Source organism: Engystomops pustulosus, chromosome 7, assembly GCF_040894005.1.
Source record: "Engystomops pustulosus chromosome 7, aEngPut4.maternal, whole genome shotgun sequence".
NCBI classification, from domain to species: Eukaryota; Metazoa; Chordata; class Amphibia; order Anura; family Leptodactylidae; genus Engystomops; species Engystomops pustulosus.
Window position 1 is genome coordinate 11,871,388 of NC_092417.1, and position 19,783 is coordinate 11,891,170.

The 19,783-nt window shown below is 44.2% G+C and overlaps 1 protein-coding gene across 5 annotated transcripts in view; it reads right to left on the reverse strand.

Annotated features, from left to right (window-relative positions):
* Positions 1-19,783, reverse strand: part of IGSF9 (immunoglobulin superfamily member 9) — a 62,717-nt gene that overhangs the window by 22,587 nt on the left and 20,347 nt on the right. For all 5 annotated transcript variants that reach the window (XR_011848770.1, XM_072114770.1, XM_072114771.1 and 2 more), the window contains exons 4-12: positions 11,469-11,621; positions 4,909-5,060; positions 3,914-4,031; positions 3,695-3,836; positions 3,408-3,553; positions 3,154-3,296; positions 1,671-1,811; positions 1,474-1,590; positions 1,217-1,367 (exon numbers count right to left, since the gene is read on the reverse strand). Coding sequence is in view for 4 of the 5 variants with exons in the window: in XM_072114770.1 (XP_071970871.1) it covers positions 1,217-1,367; positions 1,474-1,590; positions 1,671-1,811; positions 3,154-3,296; positions 3,408-3,553; positions 3,695-3,836; positions 3,914-4,031; positions 4,909-5,060; positions 11,469-11,621 (1,263 nt within the window). In the remaining variant the exon portion in view is untranslated. The remainder of the gene's footprint in view (positions 1-1,216; positions 1,368-1,473; positions 1,591-1,670; positions 1,812-3,153; positions 3,297-3,407; positions 3,554-3,694; positions 3,837-3,913; positions 4,032-4,908; positions 5,061-11,468; positions 11,622-19,783) is intronic.

Genomic DNA, 19,783 nt, shown 5'->3' on the forward strand with positions numbered 1-19,783 from the left:
AAAGAAACATAAATCATGTGTAATAAAAAAAAAATCATGGGTCAGAAGCTAATTAATTTTTTAATGGGTTGTCTAAAGTTAAAACTTATGGGGGAAGGCTTATCATACAGGGTATGATGTAAGCCCCGCCCCAGAGGTTCCAGCTGCTTGATAAATCTGGCAGGTAGCTCCGCTGACGGTGAATTCTATAGCCTGTGCCTGAACGGGCGCAAGCTATAACTAGTGCGCAGGTGTAGGGCTCCGCCACTTCACCGCCCGCCACAGCCCACTCCATGCCCCTCTACAGCCACTTGGCGTAAGGATGAAAATAATCGTAGAAGCCCTGATAAATCATCACCATTTTGTGTCTACTTGGTTGGAGACTGATTGATGTTGATGAGACACCCACCGATCACCCCATGTCACCCATTTGTATAAAAAAGACCTAAATAATACCTCTTGTGATTGCCGCTTTGTCCCTGATCATTTTGGCGTTTGCTTACTCAATCCCGTCCACCCATTTAGAAGGCCCAGAGCAGTTTTTAGACACATAGGGGCAGATTTACTTACCCGGTCCATTCGCGATCCAGCGGTGCGTTCTCTGCGGTGGATACGGGTCTTCCGGCGATTCACTAAGGTAGTTCCTCCGACGTCCAGCGGGGGCCGCTGATGCGCTGAAGTTCCCCCGAGGCCATGCCAACCCCCAACCCCCCCCCCCCCGATTTCTGTCGCGTGAATGCAGGCGCCGATGCGCCAAAATCCGATCGCGTGCGCCAAAATCCAGGGACAATACAGGGAAAATCAGCGCAAATCGGAAATATTCGGGTAACACGTCGGGAAAACGCGAATCGGGCCCTTAGTAAATGACCCCCTGAAACTTATAATTGCCAAGGGGGGCAGTAACAGAGACACGCCCCCAGAGAAAAGAAAAGGTTACTGCCCCCTAGGTAAGTATGGGGTAGTCCATGGGCTTTCATGGGCCTCGTGTTCTGCTTTTATTATTTTTCATAATTTACCCTTTTTTATTAACCAGTGTACCAATCCATTAAAATTTTTGTTTTATTTTATTAAAAATTTCAATGTGACGTTATGATAATTTTGTATATATGCACAACATTTTTAAGAATTAACAATTACAAATGTGCGAGTCAGTTTTTTGCCCATTTTATGTTCTGTCTTTTGAGCATGTCCTGCATTTCACCAGCGTAACCACTGAATGTACACGACGGTAACTTACCCAAAACATAGATGGTGGTGCGCGCACTGATACTAGCGACATCATTGGCTGCAGTGCACTCCCACTCGCCATGTTCCTCCTTGGTGAGTGGTCGAAACACCAAACTGCCATTGACATCCATTTGCACGATACTCTTCCCAGGTAACCCCAGCTGTAGGACAAAATGGCCGCCTTTAGTGCAATATATTACGGATGACGTGAGCCAATATCTCTGTTTGGTTCACTTATGTTTTGGTGAGTATGTTGCTCTGTCAAACCTTTGTCCAGCTGATGTTAGGGCTAGGGTCCCCCGTTGCTGAGCAAGGAACGATAAGCTCTCGCCCAACGTCTTGGAAGTACTCGTCCTTGGGGAGATCGATGAATTCTGGAGGATCCTATTGACATAATAAATAATCAGTGAGGCTGGAATAGATACATACAATGTTATGGAATCCTGCCTGGTGGTGTATTGTACCTTTAATATCACCACTGTGGGCAGAGACATGCCGGATGTGCCATAGCTGTTATATGGGGTACATGTGTACGTGCCAGGAGCATCGTCATTACCCATGGCCACCACGATAGAGCCGTCATCTTGTAAGTACCATCCAGGGAACTAGGAAAGCGGGAACAAAGGAGGCACAAGCTATCACTCCAGTAAAAAAAAGTGTAATTTGTTGAGGTAGTCACAGCCCCGCCCTTTGCTGATGATCTGAGATCATATAATGACCAAGTGATCAAACATTAGATGAGAGCCTGTATATCATGTGTGAGAGGTAGTCACAGCCCCGCCTCCTGCCTGTATATCCTGTGCGAGAGGTAGTCACAGCCCCGCCCCCTGCCTCTATATCCTGTGTGAGAGGTAGTCACAGCCCCGCCTCCTGCCTGTACATCCTGTGTGAGAGGTAGTCACAGCCCCGCCCCCTGCATGTACATCCTGTGTGAGAGGTAGTCACAGCCCCGCCTCCTGCCTGTACATCCTGTGTGAGAGGTGGTCACAGCCCCGCCCCCTGCCTGTACATCCTGTGTGAGAGGTAGTCACAGCCCCGCCTCCTGCCTGTACATCCTGTGTGAGAGGTAGTCACAGCCCCGCCCCCTGCCTGTACATCCTGTGTGAGAAGTAGTCACAGCCCCGCCCCCTGCCTGTACATCATGTGTGAGAGGTAGTCACAGCACTGCCCCCTGCCTGTATATCCTGTGTGAGAGGTAGTCACAGCCCCGCCCCCTGCCTGTATATCCTGTGTGAGAGGTAGTCACAGCCCCGCCCCCTGCCTGTACATCATGTGTGAGAGGTAGTCACAGCCCCGCCCCCTGCCTGTATATCCTGTGTGAGAGGTAGTCACAGCCCCGCCCCCTGCCTGTAGATCATGTGTGAGAGGTAGTCACAGCCCCGCCCCCTGACTGTACATCATGTGTGAGAGGTAGTCACAGCACTGCCCCTGCCTGTATATCCTGTGTGAGAGGTAGTCACAGCCCCACCCCCAGCCTGTATATCCTGTGTGAGAGGGAGTCACAGCCCCGCCCCCTGCCTGTATATCCCGTGTGAGAGGTGGTCACAGCCCCGCCCCCTGCCTGTATATCCTGTGTGAGAGGTAGTCACAGCCCCGCCCCCTGCCTGTACATCATGTGTGAGAGGTAGTCACAGCCCCGCCCCCTGCCTGTATATCCTGTGTGAGAGGTAGTCACAGCCCCGCCCCCTGCCTGTAGATCATGTGTGAGAGGTAGTCACAGCCCCGCCCCCTGACTGTACATCATGTGTGAGAGGTAGTCACAGCACTGCCCCTGCCTGTATATCCTGTGTGAGAGGTAGTCACAGCCCCACCCCCAGCCTGTATATCCTGTGTGAGAGGGAGTCACAGCCCCGCCCCCTGCCTGTATATCCCGTGTGAGAGGTGGTCACAGCCCCGCCCCCTGCCTGTATATCCTGTGTGAGAGGTAGATACAGCTCCACCCATTACCTTGTCAAGATCAAGAGGGACTCCATCCTTTGTCCAGTTGACAGATAACAAGGGCGGATTGGCTCTGGTTGGGCACCGGATCACTCCCCTCATTCCTATGGGCAGGAAGGTTTCTGGCGGCATGTCGGTGACGTAGGCGGGATCTAAAAATATATTAGTGCTGTTATAATCCTAGACTAATAGGTAATATTGTAAATTTGTGTATTTAAGGTCAAGCGCATCATTTATTAAGGGATCGGGGCGCCGGTACATACGCAGCACAGTGAGGTAGGCCGAGGCAGACGGAGACTTCCACATCCCGTTGCTCGGGATGCAGGTGTATTTCCCAGAATCCTCTGGAATGACTTGTTGTAGCAGGAAACTCCCATCCACCAAGATACGAACCCGAGACTGGAGACGGCTGGAAGAGGAGGCAAGGGATATGCTATGAATATTACGGATCATCTAGGAGGGCCTGGGCCGTAGAGTGCGACTACAAAAATTTAGATACAGCATCTCAACAAATACAGCTTAGATACAGCATTACATCTCTCCGTCTCACCTGAGGAGATAGACGTTGCTATTCCCGTGGAACCAGCTGTAGGTGAGGTTGGTGGGGTAGGCCTCGGCCTGGCAGGTCAGGAAGGCGTCTTGTGATACGTTCACAGTGATGTTCTCCGGAGGGACGACGATGATGGGCGGACCTACGTACAGGAAATGCGGAAATGACCCTTTCCATTTTTTTTTTACATCCCCCTCTTTACGTGTGATCTTTTCATACCTTGCACCAGGACACGGCTGGTGTGGGTCACCTCCCCCTCTTTACTGGCGGCGTGACATGTATAGGCACCAGCGTGGGAGCGCTGCACCCCAACTATTCGTAGTGACCCATTAGTGACCTGGAATAGAAAGTTCAGACATGTTCTGAGCAGAGAGTACGATTTCCGGATTCCACTGAATGGGGAAGAAAAAAAAATGTATGGAGTTCCCCTTTAAGTCTATGCCACATTTACCAAGCTGACTATACCATGAACGGACACTAGAGGGCGCCAGAGTCACACAGAAAGCTTCTCGCAACGCGTCCTTGGTATAATGAGCTCCGGGCGCCTATTGTTACGGAGCACAAAGACAATGCAAGCTCTGAGTAAACAGGGCGATAGTGCCACGACAAGGCTGACTTCCAAAAACAACAGCGCGTCAGTGTTTACTGTCTAGGGCGCAAATCCTGAGTGTGAGCGTCTGATTGTGGTGTGTGCTGTGTACATACAGCTACACACCTGCTGTACCAGTTACTGGATACCACCCTGACCACAGTGTCTCTCCTCTTTTGTGTACAGAGGCTTCCAGTGGAATTAACTGGATGATACCGAGTATCTAATCCACGTGATACCCGGGAAACACGTATCTCACCGCTCCTCAAAGCTAATATTTACATCTTCAGCCACATGTAAGGGAAAAAAAAGGAACTCCACCGTTGTTACTTCACTGTTATGGATTCATTTATGTGGAAATTTACTTTGCCACCTTCAAAGCGATCCTAGTGGGTGTAACTCTAAATTAAGAACTATACAAACTAACTACAACTCCCAGAATGCTCTTCCCGACTCCATTTCTAGTACATGTTGAGAGTCGTATATCACAACCCCCCCAAAGAATAAAAAAAGAATAGCAGAAAACATCAGAACCATGAAACTAGACGTGCTCAGAATTAAGCATGGGCGGTGCTGTAGCAGTAGCTCCTCCTCTGCGGAGCACCTTGATAAGCTCATGACTTGCCTGGATCTTATCACCATTGGCTATGTTGATGTTATCTCTCTTCCAGGAGACAACTGGGTGAGGGTTTCCGCTGGCCACGCAAGTGAGAGTTAAGGTGTCTCCGTCACGAACCTCGACATATGCGGGCGGAGTCTCACTGAAAGAAGGCGGAGCTGGGAATGAAAAATATAAATAATATAAATATGGCGTCTGTTACATATTCCATTAAGGTTGGAACTTTCTTCTCTAGTTCATTCTATTTGTCAATACTCCCATATTCTACCCATAAAGATTGTAGCAAATTTTTGTCTTTGTTTTTGGCAAATAATGAAAGAACAAAAACTTCTACCACCCACAGATCTGCCGCTTCCTCTAAGCGGGAGGTGCCAAACCACAGACTATTGTACAGATGAATAGGACTGTGATCCTGATCTGTACAAGAATTGCAACACACATCATTTACCCCATTGTAACCCTGACCCCCGTCCTGCTACTGTAATCCACCCCTCAATGTATTATAATCCCTGTCTGTCTGCTAACCCCTGGGGTGACTATGCCTAAATACACACAGGTCTGTGCAACTCCTAGTATATAATGATATAGCTACAGCCGGTATAACCTGGGGATCTCCTGTATATAATGATATATGTACAGCCGGTATAACCTGGGGATCTCCTGTATATAATGATATATGTACAGCCGGTATAACCTGGGGATCTCCTGTATATAATGCTATATGTACAGCCGGTATAACCTGGGGATCTCCTGTATATAATGATATATGTACAGCCGGTATAACCTGGGGATCTCCTGTATATAATGATATATGTACAGCCGGTATAACCTGGGGATCTCCTGTATATAATGATATATGTACAGCCGGTATAACCTGGGGATCTCCTGTATATAATGATATATGTACAGCCGGTATAACCTGGGGATCTCCTGTATATAATGATATATGTACAGCCGGTATAACCTGGGGATCTCCTGTATATAATGATATATGTACAGCCGGTATAACCTGGAGATCTCCTGTATATAATGATATATGTACAGCCGGTATAACCTGGGGATCTCCTGTATATAATGATATATGTACAGCCGGTATAACCTGGGGATCTCCTGTATATAATGATATATGTACAGCCGGTATAACCTGGGGATCTCCTGTATATAATGATATATGTACAGCCGGTATAACCTGGGGATCTCCTGTATATAATGATATATGTACAGCCGGTATAACCTGGGGATCTCCTGTATATAATGATATATGTACAGCTGGTATAACCTGGGGATCTCCTGTATATAATGATATATGTACAGCCGGTATAACCTGGGGATCTCCTGTATATAGTGATATATGTACAGCCGGTATAACCTGGGGATCTCCTGTATATAATGATATATGTACAGTCGGTATAACCTGGGGATCTCCTGTATATAATGATATATGTACAGCCGGTATAACCTGGGGATCTCCTGTATACAGTGATATATGTACAGCCGGTATAACCTGGGGATCTCCTGTATATAATGATATATGTACAGTCGGTATAACCTGGGGATCTCCTGTATATAATGATATATGTACAGCCGGTATGACCTGGGGATCTCCTGTATATAATGATATATGTACAGCCGGTATAACCTGGGGATCTCCTGTATATAATGATATATGTACAGCCGGTATAACCTGGGGATCTCCTGTATATAATGATATATGTACAGCCGGTATAACCTGGGGATCTCCTGTATATAATGATATATGTACAGCCGCTATAACCTGGGGATCTCCTGTATATAATGATATATGTACAGCCGGTATAACCTGGAGATCTCCTGTATATAATGATATATGTACAGCCGGTATAACCTGGGGATCTCCTGTATATAATGTTATATGTACAGCCGGTATAACCTGGGGATCTCCTGTATATAATGATATATGTACAGCCGGTATAACCTGGGGATCTCCTGTATATAATGGTATATGTACAGCCGGTATAACCTGGGGATCTCCTGTATATAATGATATATGTACAGCTGGTATAACCTGGGGATCTCCTGTATATAATGATATATGTACAGCCGGTGTAACCTGGGGATCTCCTGTATATAATGATATATGTACAGCTGGTATAACCTGGGCATCTCCTGTATATAATGATATATGTACAGCCGGTATAACCTGGGGATCTCCTGTATATAATGGTATATGTACAGCCGGTATAACCTGGGGATCTCCTGTATATAATGATATATGTACAGCTGGTATAACCTGGGGATCTCCTGTATATAATGATATATGTACAGCCGGTGTAACCTGGGGATCTCCTGTATATAATGATATATGTACAGCTGGTATAACCTGGGGATCTCCTGTATATAATGATATATGTATAGCCGGTATAACCTGGGGATCTCCTGTATATAATGATATATGTATAGCCGGTATAACCTGGGGATCTCCTGTATATAATGATATATGTATAGCCGGTATAACCTGGGGATCTCCTGTATATAATGATATATGTACAGCCGGTATAACCTGGGGATCTCCTGTATATAATGATATATGTACAGCCGGTATAACCTGGGGATCTCCTGTATATAATGATATATGTACAGCCGGTATAACCTGGGGATCTCCTGTATATAATGATATATGTACAGCTGGTATAACCTGGGCATCTCCTGTATATAATGATATATGTACAGCCGGTATAACCTGGGGATCTCCTGTATATAATGATATATGTACAGCTGGTATAACCTGGGGATCTCCTGTATATAATGATATATGTACAGCTGGTATAACCTGGGGATCTCCTGTATATAATGATATATGTACAGCCGGTATAACCTGGGGATCTCCTGTATATAATGATATATGTACAGCCGGTATAACCTGGCGATCTCCTGTATATAATGATATATGTACAGCCGGTATAACCTGGGGATCTCCTGTATATAATGATATATGTACAGCCGGTATAACCTGGGGATCTCCTGTATATAATGATATATGTACAGCCGGTATAACCTCGGGATCTCCTGTATATAATGATATATGTACAGCCGGTATAACCTGGGGATCTCCTGTATATAATGATATATGTACAGCCGGTATAACCTGGGGATCTCCTGTATATAGTGATATATGTACAGCCGGTATAACCTGGGGATCTCCTGTATATAATGATATATGTACAGCCGGTATAACCTGGGGATCTCCTGTATATAATGATATATGTACAGCCGGTATAACCTGGGGATCTCCTGTATATAATGATATATGTACAGCCGGTATAACCTGGGGATCTCCTGTATATAATGATATATGTACAGCCGGTATAACCTGGGGATCTCCTGTATATAATGATATATGTACAGCCGGTATAACCTGGGGATCTCCTGTATATAATGATATATGTACAGCCGGTATAACCTGGGGATCTCCTGTATATAATGATATATGTACAGCCGGTATAACCTGGGGATCTCCTGTATATAATGATATAAGTACAGCCGGTATAACCTGGGGATCTCCTGTATATAATGATATATGTACAGCCGCTATAACCTGGGGATCTCCTGTATATAATGATATATGTACAGCCGGTATAACCTGGGGATCTCCTGTATATAATGATATATGTACAGCTGGTATAACCTGGGGATCTCCTGTATATAATGATATATGTACAGCCGGTATAACCTGGGGATCTCCTGTATATAATGATATATGTACAGCTTGTATAACCTGGGGATCTCCTGTATATAATGATATATGTACAGCCGGTATAACCTGGGGATCTCCTGTATATAATGATATATGTACAGCCGGTATAACCTGGGGATCTCCTGTATATAATGATATATGTACAGCTGGTATAACCTGGGGATCTCCTGTATATAATGATACATGTACAGCCGGTATAACCTGGGGATCTCCTGTATATAATGATATATGTACAGCCGGTATAACCTGGGTATAAGTTTTACATCTTTTAGACTCAGGCCCTTATTGTAATTCTGGTACATTATTATCTATACACATCTGGCACATTACATCTGTGTTTCTTCCACTTTTGTAAGTGACACTTACAGGATATTACAATTTATTAAACGTAACATGCCGCCTGTGGGCACACGCCCGGCCCGGGCTGGGAAGTGAAGGGTTAATCAGTATGTGTCTAGACTAGCAGCCTGGTGTGAACACGTATCCCTGGAGGTGAGTTACATGTGTTTACACAGATGAGCTTTGTGGGAAGTAATTCATGCAAGTTCACTGGAGCGGCTGCCAGATAACATCAGTGACGAGACAACTCATGTTATACATGTTGTACAGGGGGCGCAGTCACTTTATGTAATATTGTATATTCCCTTTAAGAATTTTCCCAGTTTTTTACAAAAATAACTACGAAAGACATGTAAGCGCCTCCGTAGTTTGGGGGCATACAGTTTAACCAATCTGCTATATATGTATCTGCTCCCCATAGCTGCTTAAACAACAGCCAGCCTTTATAATCCATCGCAACCAATCACAGTGGAGCTTTCATTTCGAATTCTGTGATTGGTTGCTATGGATTGTAAAGGCGGACAGGATTTACGATGAGAAATGTTTTTACAATGCGGGATGGGGGCGGGAAAGGGGTTTTTTGAGTAGGACTGGAGGTCAAAGGTCATCCTAAACTTTAGTTCAGACCTAATTAGAGATGAGTTGCCTTTCTTCTTCCCTATACTTGACGTCTTTGGTTTCAGAGACCTTCCATGAGATGTGGGCTTTTATCCCTGACCTCCGGGCACTACAGAGGTCATCAGTTGTAAGAATTTTTTTACATTTCCAACTGAAAACTACCAAAAATGTATTTTTTTCCCTGAGATGTTCTTTCTGGTAACAGCTCAGATTTGGTATCATTAGCCAAAACACCACATTTCACGGCAATCTGGAGCCTTCTTCAGAGATTTATGAATTAAAAAACTGCTGTTGCCGGGCAACCAATCATTTCAAATTCCACTCATAAAAGCTGTGATGTGATTGGTTGCTAGAGCAATGAAGACCAACTGTCATCCCGGAGACAATTGAAGCTTTTTTATACGATGAGGTGAATAAGATTTTAATTCTCCGAAGGTCTTTACGATGTGGGTGGAAAAGAAGGAGAGTTGAGCACAGTCGGAGTCTTCAATGCAGAACTAATCAGCGTTGAGTTGCTTTTCTTCTTCTTCTTCTTTCGCTGTCTCGACCTCTTTGGTTCCCGGAGACCGTCCATGAGATGTGAGCTTTAACCTCTGACCTCCAGGCATTACAGGTCTTTATTTTTAGTCCTCGGTTTTAAGAATCTTTTGAAACTTTCGATTGAAAACTACCGAAAGAAAAAAGTCATTTCCCCAAGAAGTTCTTAAGTCATAATGAACGAACACCTCAAATTTGGTATCATTAGCCAAAACACCACATATCGAGGCGACCTGGACCCTTCCTAAACTACAAAGGTCCTTGGCAACCAATCATTTCGAATTCTGCTCGTAAACGCTTCTCTGTGATTGGTTGCAGTCATTTCAGGAACAAAACTTTCCCTACTGAAGCTTTCTGAGGAGATTTTGATTCTCCCTTCACTTATGTGGGATGGGGGTGGTAAATGGGGGGGGGGCAGTGAGCACAATCGTAAGTCATCCAAAACTTCAATTCAGACCTAATTAGCTTTGAGTTTCTTTTCTTCTTCCACGGTCTCGACTTCTTTGGTCTTGTAGACCTTCCATGAGATGTTGGCTTTTATGTCTGACCTCAAGGAAAGACCTTTCTGTCACAACAATTTATGGGCAGGAGGTCTAAGGGGACACAAAGCCCAACTAAGGGCAGACTAAATTAGGGGGCAGGAAGTCAGGAACTCCCTCGATTTCTTGTATAGAGAGGTCCTCGAGCCTCTGCTGTGAGGATTAGACCCACTATGGGAATGTCATCTTCTTCTTGTGATGATTATGGTATTGGTGGCAGAGGGAGCCTATCGGCAGGAAGAGCAGTGGGGTACAGCGCCAATCCCTCGATATTCACACGGTCACTTCAAACAACCACCTGCACCAACGGACTGGATGTCCTTCCAAATTGTTCAGAATTTTTTTCACAACCCTCATGTTGGTCTTCATAAGAGGAGGTCTGGCACTGGGGATCCTCCAGCTACTACTGGCAGATGTACCGGTCAAGTTTCTGCCAGTCTAAACAGCGCCGTGTTGTGTTGGCATCGCCGCCTTCATCCCGACATGGGGCATTGTTGTTGCCAGACGGAGCTGCTTGTTCCACGCAAACAAAGAGTGAAAGGTTCCTCTCGTACACAGACCTTGACTTTGCTGATGCAGAAAAAGCTCAGCCAAGAAAATGGGACCCCCGTCAAGGGGGGGGGGGTTTCTTCTGCTCGTTATCCAACAATACCCAAATACTGCCCATACAAGCCCTGCATAACATGATCAAGTCATTTACTACTGGACCCCGGCCTAGTCTCCTACAGTGAAAAACGAGCCCAAAGCAAACCATCATCTATATAAAGTCGTTGTGATTTATATCGATGTACAAGACTTACAGTTCACAGTAAGATGCACCCAAGTCCCGTTCTTGAAGTCCTCATCCACATGATGACGATCTAAAAACAGCACCCTGCACTCGTACCAGCCCTGGTCATCGGAACGGAGGGAGTCGATGTGTAGAGAAGCACCTTCCTCTATCCTTGTGCGTCCTGTAGAGACAGAGATCGTTGAGTGCAGCTCTGGGGTATAATACAGGATGTAACTCAGGATCAGTACAGGATAAGTAATGTCATGTATGTACACAGTGACTGCACCAGCAGCAGAATAGTGAGTGCAGCTCTGGGGTATAATACAGGATGTAACTCAGGATCAGTACAGGATAAGTAATGTCATGTATGTACACAGTGACTGCACCAGCAGCAGCATAGTGAGTGCAGCTCTGGGGTATAATACAGGATGTAACTCAGGATCAGTACAGGATAAGTAATGTCATGTATGTACACAGTGACTGCACCAGCAGCAGAATAGTGAGTGCAGCTCTGGGGTATAATACAGGATGTAACTCAGGATCAGTACAGGATAAGTAATGCCATGTATGTACACAGTGACTGCACCAGCAGCAGAATAGTGAGAGCAGCTCTGGGGTATAATACAGGATGTAACTCAGGATCAGTACAGGATAAGTAATGTCATGTATGTACATAGTGACTGCACCAGCAGCAGAATAGTGAGTGCAGCTCTGGAGTATAATACAGGATGTAACTCAGGATCAGTACAGGATAAGTAATGTCATGTATGTACACAGTGACTGCACCAGCAGCAGAATATTGAGTGCAGCTCTGGAGTATAATACAGGATGTAACTCAGGATCAGTACAGGATAAGTAATGTCATGTATGTACACAGTGACTGCACCAGCAGCAGCATAGTGAGTGCAGCTCTGGAGTATAATACAGGATGTAACTCAGGATCAGTACAGGATAAGTAATGTCATGTATGTACACAGTGACTGCACCAGAAGCAGAATAGTGAGTGCAGCTCTGGAGTATAATACAGGATGTAACTCAGGATCAGTACAGGATAAGTAATGTCATGTATGTACACAGTGACTGCACCAGCAGCAGAATAGTGAGCACAGCTCTGGAGTATAATACAGGATGTAACTCAGGATCAGTACAGGATAAGTAATGTCATGTATGTACACAGTGACTGCACCAGCAGCAGAATAGTGAGTGCAGCTCTGGAGTATAATACAGGATGTAACTCAGGATCAGTACAGGATAAGTAATGTCATGTATGTACACAGTGACTGCACCAGCAGCAGAATAGTGAGTACAGCTCTAGAATGCACACATGCAAGTCCACCCTCGGCCACTATGTTACAAATGGTGAAGTATAAGACTGGGGGTTGTCACCTCTTTCACCTTTGACCCTTCAATCTATCCCAATTTGCCCCAGATGCCTTATTATTTAAAGACACAGTACATGACACAGTCCTCCATGTTCTCCGCTGTGATACTGAACACTCATCGCTGTCACAGTGATTGGAGACAGACGCTGCGAATAACATTCACCTCAATGTAAGAGCCGCCACGTTCTCCTGCCACTAAACTGTAAATAAAGTTCTAATGGGATTAGGAGACAGGGGTCCTGGGAGATCTCATGATGGGACTCTGGATCACGTCACCCGTATAAAGCCGAGTCCTGGCTGCCTGGAGGGGACACAATGACATGGGAATGTGCGGAGAGGACATCTCCTCTGATAGGAGCCTTCTAAGGACATAACCAGACACTGACTTTGGGTTCTGCACTTTTACTGAGAAGTTCCCAGATCTCTCCTGGGATTGTGTTTCTATTTACTGAGTAGAAAAGACAAATGACCAGAGGGCAGTGATTGAAAAGCTGCCTAATGGAGGTCAATGGGTCAGGGGTCAGCTGTATTAAGTGCTCCTTATTAGTAAACAGATCATTCAGAAGGAGCAGAGCAAATAAGTAACAAAAGGCAAGGAATCACAATACATATCACCGGAGAAGATACTTCTACAGTCATGGCCAAAAGTTGTGAGAATGACACAAATCTTCTATTGTCACATGATGTGTCCCTCTGGTTTGTCAGATTTTTATCACATACAGAGATACAAGTGCAATCATATTATGGGGAGCAGAAGCTTTTATTGTCAGGTGGGAGGAGCTACTGCAGCGAGTCAGTATCTGCAGGACCTCTCCTTCTTCAGGACCTCTGCAATTCTCCCTGGCGGCTCTCACTCACCTCCTGCACCAAATCCTGACTGATCGCTGTCCATTCCTGCACTATCACTGCTGCATTCTGTCACAATGTGTTGGGTTTTGTTTGTCCCCCCGTCTCTTGATGATTGACCACAAGTTCTCAATGGGATAAGATCTGGGGAGTTTCCAGGCCATGGACCCAAAATCTCTGTGTTCTGTTCCCTGAGCCATTTAGTTCTCCCCTTCGCTTTATGGCCGGTGCTCCATCATGCTGGAGGAGGCAGTGCTCATCACCATCTGCTCCTGGAGGGTCGGGAGAAGCGGCTCCTGGAGGACATTCTGGTCCCATTCTTTATTCATGGAGGTGTTTTTAGGCCGATTCCCTTGGCTGAGAAGCCGCCCCCCCACACATGAATGGTTGCAGGAGGCTTTACAGGTGCAGGAGACAGGACTGGTGGCATCACTCACCTTGTCTTCTCCCAACAAGATGTTTCCCAGATGTTCCAAACAACCAGAAAGGGGATTCATCAGAGAAAATGACTTTCCCCCAGTCCTCAGTATCCACTCCCTGTACCTCCTGCAGAATATCAGTCTGTCCCTGATGGTTTCTGGAGAGAAGTGGCTTCTTTGTTGCCCTCCTGGACACCAGGCCTCACACCTGCTGCTGCCATTCCTGAGCAAGCTCTGCACTGCTGGGAGCCCCAAGCTGAAACACTTGTAAGAGATGGTCCTGGCACTTGCTGGTCCTTCTTGGGCTCCTGGATCCTTTTTGGTAACAATGGAACCTCTCTCCTTGAATTCCTTGATGATGCGATTGGTGACTGAGGTGCAATCTTTCTAGCTGCGATATTCTTCCCTGTTAGGCCAGTTTTGTGCAGTGCAATGATGGCTGCACGTGTTTCTTTAGAGATAACCATGGTTAACAGAAGAGAGACAATGATGCCAAGCACCAGCCTCCTTTTAAAGGGTTCAGTGGTGTGATCTCCAGCCCTGTCCTCATCAGCACCCACACCTGTGTTACTGTGTTACTGAAGTTGAAATGTGTTTTGGGGGAAAAAGTTCATTTTCTAGGCAAATATTGACTTTGCAATTAATTGCTGTTAAGCTGATCACTCTGTATAACATTCTGGAGAATATGCAAATTACCATTATAACACCTGATGCCGGAGACTTTGTAAAAATTAACATTTGTATATTTCTCAAAACTTTTGGCCATGACAAAAGGGCATGTATAATACTGCCCCCTATGTACAAGAATATAACTACTATAATACTGCCCCCTATGTACAAGAATATAACTATTATAATACTGCTCCCTATGTACAAGAATATAACTACTATAATACTGCCCCCTATGTACAAGAATATAACTACTATAATACTGCCCCCTATGTACAAGAATATAACTACTATAATACTGCCCCCTATGTACAGGAATATAACTACTATAATACTGTCCCCTATGTACAAGAATATAACTATTATAATACTGCCCCCTATGTACAAGAATATAACTACTATAATACTGCCCCCTATGTACAGGAATATAACTACTATAATACTGCCCCCTATGTACAAGAATATAACTACTATAATACTGCCCCCTATGTACAAGAATATAACTACTATAATACTGCCCCCTATGTACAAGAATATAACTACTATAATACTGCCCCCTATGTACAAGAATATAACTACTATAATACTGCTCCCTATGTACAAGAATATAACTACTATAATACTGCCCCCTATGTACAAGAATATAACTACTATAATACTGCCCCCTATGTACAGGAATATAACTACTATAATACTGCCCCCTATGTACAGGAATATAACTACTATAATACTGCCCCCTATGTACAGGAATATAACTACTATAATACTGCTCCCTATGTACAAGAATATAACTACTATAATACTGCCCCCTATGTACAGGAATATAACTACTATAATACTGCCCCCTATGTACAAGAATATAACTACTATAATACTGCCCCCTATGTACAGGAATATAACTACTATAATACTGCCCCCTATGTACAGGAATATAACTACTATAATACTGCCCCCTATGTACAGGAATATAACTACTATAATACTGCCCCCTATGTACAGGAATATAACTACTATAATACTGCCCCCTATGTACAGGAATATAACTACTATAATACTGCCCCCTATGTACAAGAATATAACTACTATAATACTGCCCCCTATGTACAAGAATATAACTACTATAATACTGCCCCCTATGTACAGGAATATAACTACTATAATACTGCCCCTATGTACAAGAATATAACTACTATACTACTGCCCCCTATGTACAAGAATATAACTACTATAATACTGCCCCCTATGTACAAGAATATAACTACTATAATACTGCCCCCTATGTACAAGAATATAACTATAATCCTGCCCCCTATGTACAAGAATATAACTACTATAATACTGCCCCCTATGTACAAGAATATAACTACTATAATACTGCCTCCTATGTACAAGAATATAACTATTATAATACTGCCCCCTATGTACAAGAATATAACTACTATAATACTGCCCCCTATGTACAAGAATATAACTACTATAATACTGCTCCCTATGTACAAGAATATAACTACTAGAATACTGCCCCCTATGTACAGGAATATAACTACTATAATACTGCCCCCTATGTACAAGAATATAACTACTATAATACTGCCCCCTATGTACAGGAATATAACTACTATAATACTGCCCCCTATGTACAGGAATATAACTACTATATTACTGCCCCCTATGTACAGGAATATAACTACTATAATACTGCCCCCTATGTACAGGAATATAACTACTATAATACTGCCCCCTATGTACAAGAATATAACTACTATAATACTGCCCCCTATGTACAGGAATATAACTACTATAATACTGCCCCCTATGTACAAGAATATAACTACTATAATACTGCTCCCTATGTACAGGAATATAACTACTATAATACTGCTCCCTATGTACAGGAATATAACTACTATAATACTGCCCCCTATGTACAGGAATATAACTACTATAATACTGCCCCCTATGTACAAGAATATAACTACTATAATACTGCCCCCTATGTACAAGAATATAACTACTATAATACTGCCCCCTATGTACAGGAATATAACTACTATAATACTGCTCCCTATGTACAGGAATATAACTACTATAATACTGCTCCCTATGTACAGGAATATATCTACTATAATACTGCCCCCTATGTACAGGAATATAACTACTATAATACTGCCCCCTATGTACAAGAATATAACTACTATAATACTGCCCCCTATGTACAAGAATATAACTACTATAATACTGCCCCCTATGTACAAGAATATAACTACTATAATACTGCCCCCTATGTACAGGAATATAACTACTATAATACTGCCCCCTATGTACAAGAATATAACTACTATAATACTGCCCCCTGTGTACAAGAATATAACTACTATAATACTACCCCTATGTACAAGACTATAACTACTATAATACTGCCCCCTATGTACAAGAATATAACTACTATAATACTGCTCCCTATGTACAAGAATATAACTACTATAATACTGCCCCCTATGTACAGGAATATAACTACTATAATACTGCCCCCTATGTACAAGAATATAACTACTATAATACTGCCCCCTATGTACAGGAATATAACTACTATAATACTGCCCCCTATGTACAAGAATATAACTACTATAATACTGCCCCCTATGTACAAGAATATAGCTACTATAATACTGCCCCCTATGTACAAGAATATAACTACTATAATACTGCCCCCTATGTACAAGAATATAACTACTATAATACTGCCCCCTATGTACAGGAATATAACTACTATAATACTGCCCTCTATGTACAAGAATATAACTACTATAATACTGCCCCCTATGTACAGGAATATAACTACTATAATACTGCCCCCTATGTACAAGAATATAGCTACTATAATACTGCCCCCTATGTACAAGAATATAACTACTATAATACTGCCCCCTATGCACAGGAATATAACTACTATAATACTGCTCCCTATGTACAAGAATATAACTACTATAATACTGCCCCCTATGTACAGGAATATAACTACTATAATACTGCCCCCTATGTACAGGAATATAACTACTATAATACTGCCCCCTATGTACAGGAATATAACTACTATAATACTGCCCCCTATGTACAGGAATATAACTACTATAATACTGCCCCTATGTACAAGAATATAAGTACAATGATATAAGGTCGCTGTATACAGGATGTGCTCAGGATTCTGGGTGGAGGTAGTGATGGAGGATGAGGAGGGAGATAATACGTGAGGAGAAGTCTCAATCTCCTTAATTGCCTGGAGCTATTATCAGTCGCCTGATCCGATCAGAACGACATTAGCCAAATTTGAATTGGCTAAAACCGCAGACCCTCCTCGTAGTGGATAAGCTCAGGATAGTGGCTGTCACTCCGCAGCTTACGCAAAACAGGTCTTAGCTCTCAGGAACGGAGTTCGTGTGGCACAAGCTCCACCCACACTTAACCCTTTACCACCAGGGTGTACTGAACATGGACCCCTGTCCTGTACTGCTGATCCTCATGACATGCATGTACCGTGCCCTTATATACAGCGGTGCAGGAGGCCTCCAGGGGAGTGGTTACAGACATCCCATGTAAATCCTGGACAGCCTGTGCCCGAGGTCACGCAGGGTCGGGAGGAAATCCCTTTAATCGTCAGAAGACAACTCAAGCACCTGTTACTCTGTATAGAAATCCACGTGGCTCCATCCACAGATATAACCTTATATATGGAGAAGGGTGATATCATGTGACCTCATATACGGAGGTCAGCTAGCATCCGCTGAAAACCATGGGAACCTGTCAGCAGGTGTGACCCATATAGACTGCAGCCAGTGTTATGTATTGTCCCTGGAGAGATGTGTAATCAGCAGCAGTGTATGTTGTTTGTAGCAGCAGGACTGTGAAATATGCATGTGTATCCCAGGATTGTAGATTCTTAGGCCTACACCCGGAGCACTCGGATACAGTGACAGGCAGCGGCGGTGCATGTGATTGGCTGGCCCCGGGTGTATATATTTAGCTCGCACATATGCGTCCTCCGCGCCGTCATTAACTCCCATTCATGAATTTCCCTTGTATCTTCTCGATGACATTATTATTGTCCTAGCAACTGAGGCAGAGCGCGTCGCACAGAGAAGGGGATTATGGGTAGAGCAGGGAGGGGCCATGACTACCCTCCTATCTTTTAAATATTCCCCAAATTTACGAGGTGAGGAGAAGGATTTGATGTGAAGCCCATAATGCCGCAGAATTCGGAGTTGGCCTCAATGGGGGTCATTTACTAAGGGCTCAAAATCGCGTTTTTCCGATGGGTTATCCGAAAATTTCCGATTTGCGCCGATTTTTTCCTGAATTGCCCCAGGATTTTGGCGCACACAATCGGATTGTGGCGCATCGGCGTTGGCATGCACGCGACGGAAATTGGGGGCGTGGCCGGAAGAAAACCTGTTGGATTCGGAAAAAACGCCGCATTTTTTAAAAAAAAGTGTCGCTTGACACTCGCTTACCTGCACCCGGCCTATCTTGGTGAACCTCAGTGCACTCCGACGAACTTCAGCGCAGCAGCGACACCTGGTGGACATCGGGGGAACTACCTTGCTGGAAGACCCGAATCCTCCACAGAGAACGGGCCGCTGGATCGTGAATGGACCGGGTAAGTAAATCTGCCCCAATGAGTTGTCACCCAGCTTTCCCAAGACTGAACAGGTGCTCAATGTCCCCCTTGGGGATAAATAAAGTTTTATCATATTTATATCCGCACTTTGGAAAGTTGTGTTATAACTAGTAACTAGTACTCGCAAATAGTAAGAAATATATGTGCCCCCCTCCCTGTCCTCCATCCACATGGCTGCACCTAAGGATGAGGAGAGCGGAGGAGGGGGAGGATGGGGGGCGCAAGAGGGACCAATCAAAGGTAAAGATGCAGTTTTTAAACTTTCAAAAGATGCGACTATGAAATCCCTCAGCGGTGGCCATTAACGCTCTTGTTCCCAGGCTCATGGGGTGCTGGAGAGGGACCCAAACAA